This window comes from Petaurus breviceps, unplaced genomic scaffold, assembly GCF_028583685.1.
Source record: "Petaurus breviceps papuanus isolate PSGF00001 unplaced genomic scaffold, PetGlider_PUasm1.0 90977, whole genome shotgun sequence".
Classification (NCBI taxonomy): Eukaryota; Metazoa; Chordata; class Mammalia; order Diprotodontia; family Petauridae; genus Petaurus; species Petaurus breviceps.
The window spans coordinates 13,670,643-13,673,770 of NW_027187391.1; the positions used below are offsets into that span (position 1 = coordinate 13,670,643).

General features: G+C 35.4%; 1 protein-coding gene across 1 annotated transcript; it reads right to left on the reverse strand.

Annotated features, from left to right (window-relative positions):
- Positions 1-361: 361 nt before the first annotated feature.
- On the reverse strand, positions 362-2,021 carry LOC138153019 (trace amine-associated receptor 7a-like). Its single transcript, XM_069077147.1, has one exon. The coding sequence runs from the start codon at positions 1,955-1,957 to the stop codon at positions 902-904; it is 1,056 nt and encodes a 351-aa protein (XP_068933248.1). The 5' UTR covers positions 1,958-2,021; the 3' UTR covers positions 362-901.
- Between the last annotated feature and the right edge of the window lie 1,107 nt (positions 2,022-3,128).

Below are 3,128 nucleotides of genomic sequence, written 5' to 3' on the forward strand. Positions count from 1 at the left end.
TCCTCAAGTGCAGTCCTTTGTATGAATCCAAACATTTCATGGAACTTGAAATTTGAATGGAATTGAAAGCTTGAATTGAATTTTGGATTTAATCAACATACCAGAGTTGAAGATCTTGAGGGCCACATGCGGCCTTGAAACCACAGGGTCCCCCTCACCCCAGTCTAGAATGTAAACAAAGTCAAGGACTTTGGGGGCAAAAAAATCATTGTTATTGTATGAACTCCTTTTGCAGGGAGGTTCAGCTTCATTATTAACTCTAGGGGAATTGATCCCTCACTTCCCTTTGTTTAAAAAACAAAGAAAGAAATAAAAGGGAAAGAAAAAAAAAACAATAACAACAAATTTTTATACTCCAGAATATAGCTGAAAGCTTTTCAGGGCTATTTATTTAAATAAATATAATTGTAAAATACACAATGTTATATATGAATGTTAAATACACAATGTTATATATGAATGTTAAATACACAGAAAATTACAGTTTTATTATATGTGAAAACAATTTTAAACACCTTTTAAAAAGAAGAAAAGACATCAGAAATGTTCTTGGAAGGAATCAGAATAGGTGAAATAGGTGCCTTTTCTGCTGCAAATGAAAGGTTGACAGAAGGAGGGGATCAGATAAAATATTTTGTAGAAAAGAAAAAAATATCCTTTTACCCCTTGTTCCAAGACAGGAATAGTGAACAAAAACAAATGTCAAATGAGAAAAGACAGCAACAGGAGTACAACTCTGAAAACAACTGGTAAACACTATTCACATGCAATTTGGCATGTAAATATATTTTATTAAATATCAACTCTGAAACTGGGATTTGGACTGAATGAAGAGAGTGTACTTTCATCTAATAATAATTAACTTATTCCATTTTTAACATTGTTCCATATTTTTTATTATTCAATCTAAAACCTTAACTTGTTCAGAAAACAAGTCTATTGTTGAAGAGTGACCTCTGAAGACTTTCCCAGTGACAATCAGTTTAATTGCTCTTCGAAACCAAGGGTAAAAGAAAGCATAGATTAAAGGGTTCATGGCTGAGTTATAATAAGCAAACCAAGTTAAGATTTCATAAATATAAGTTGGGGTGATGAACCCTAAGAATGCATCAATTAGTGAGTCAATAAAATATGGGAACCATGAAATCAGAAATGCAATCACTGCAATGCCCAGTGTTTTTGCTGCTTTTCTCTCCCTCTTGGACACTCTGGCTTTGTAACTCTCTGAGGATGACTCTGTTTTGCTGTTCATACTTTCAATCTTTCTAGCCTGTTGTTTGGCTACTAGAAAAATCTTACAATAAAGAGTAACCATGACCAGAGTGGGAATGAAGAACAACAGAAAGTCTATCAGTACCCAGGTTTGATTCACAGCAACCTGACAACCTCCCACACAGGTGAGGGCACTTACTAATTCCTCCAGCCCATCATCATTGACACCTGTGTAAAGAAGTGAAAAACTAAATGTAATGGCAAGGAGCCAGGAGAATGTGATGCATATTCCTGAAATGGACAGAGTGAATTTGGTTGGATAGACCAGAGGGTCAGTGACAGCAACGTATCTATCGATGGAGATAAAGCATAAGTGAAAAATGGAAGAATAACAAAATGATGCATCAAAATAAGAGTGAAATTTACAACAGCTCTCCCCAAAGTACCAGCAACTCTCCACTGACCTCACCATGCTGAAGGGCATCACAGTGGCTCCCACCAAAAAGTCAGCACAAGCCAAGGAGGCAATGAGAAAATTGGCTGGAGAGTGCAGCTGCTTGAAGTGAAGGATTGAAATCATGACCAGAAGGTTTCCCCAGACAGCCAGGATAATTCCAGAGCCAAAGGCCAGGTAGAGGAGGACTCGGGGTACTGGGGAGTAGGAGGTTTTAATGCAGGACCCATTGATATTCTCATAGCAGAGCTGTACAACTCCAGGGTGAGACTCATTTCTGCTACTCATCATTCTTCTCTTTCAGATTACAAATATCTTTTTGTTGTTATCACAGAAAAATGATCCTTGACATTTTAAACATTCCTGAAAAAAAGATAAATTAAATGTTAAAATGTTAAAAGTTAAATATTATCCTTCATGAATTACAATCCATTTCACTGAGATAATATTTGTAAATTACCTAACACATTGCCTGGCACAGTAAGCACTATCCAAATGCTGAATGATTCCTTTCCCCTTTCCTATAAACAGTGAAGCCCCCTCTGTTATACTCAATATGTGGCCATTTAACTCAGTAGAACTGCTTCCCCTGTTCTCAAAACCACTAAGTAAAAAGCTTTTAGTAAGTCTACTAAGATTCAGCACCAAGACAATCAGTACTTATTTGCTGGGTAACATTTCCTTCTAATCCTCTCATTCTGTACCTCTGACAAGCTCCTCTTCAAAATTCAGTGAGATACTAAAGGATTCCTCAGTTCAAGGGTCACCTTTTATTACTTTAGTTGCCCTTCTTCATGTTGTTAACTCTGATTTAATGCCCAAAGTACCACAATCTTCTGGAAGTCAGCCAAAGAGAAAAGCCCTGTGGAATTAGGTGTGAGCAAGGAGAAGAAACTTTTTTCTAATAACCTGTAGTAAGAAATTTATTCTCACATACTTCTGTTTACTCTAGAGGAATATAAATTGTCCATTTAATTTTGTAAGATGGATTACATGGTGAATGTACTGGCATCTCATATAAATGTATATCTGTGTGTGTGTACACAAACAAATGCCAGCATATACATACATGTATATGTACACATAGCTATACATATGTGAGCATGTGTTTGTACATGTATTAAAACTTTAAATTGCACTTCTTTGTAGGGCATTTTGCCTATGTGTATATAAAAGCATTTATATGTATAAATGTACATATATATGCACATGTGTAGGTATATTTTAAGTTTCTCCTCATCATTAAGCAATAATCTGTACTTTCTTGGGTATTGGCTGTCCATGTTAGCACAAAACTCCTGAAAAATATTTTTGAAATTTTTCCATTACTAGTTAATCCTCAGACCACAATACAAGCAATTATTACATCCATAATTTAAAACTTTTTAGGTCTGATCTACCTGAATATACTTGTATTCATTGGCAGAATCTTTGAAAACCCTTGGACATTCCCATATTATAT

Bases quoted from the DNA above. Each gene is read 5' to 3' on its own strand.
- LOC138153019 (XM_069077147.1), bottom strand. From the start codon at position 1,957: ATGATGAGTAGCAGAAATGAGTCTCACCCTGGAGTTGTACAGCTCTGC.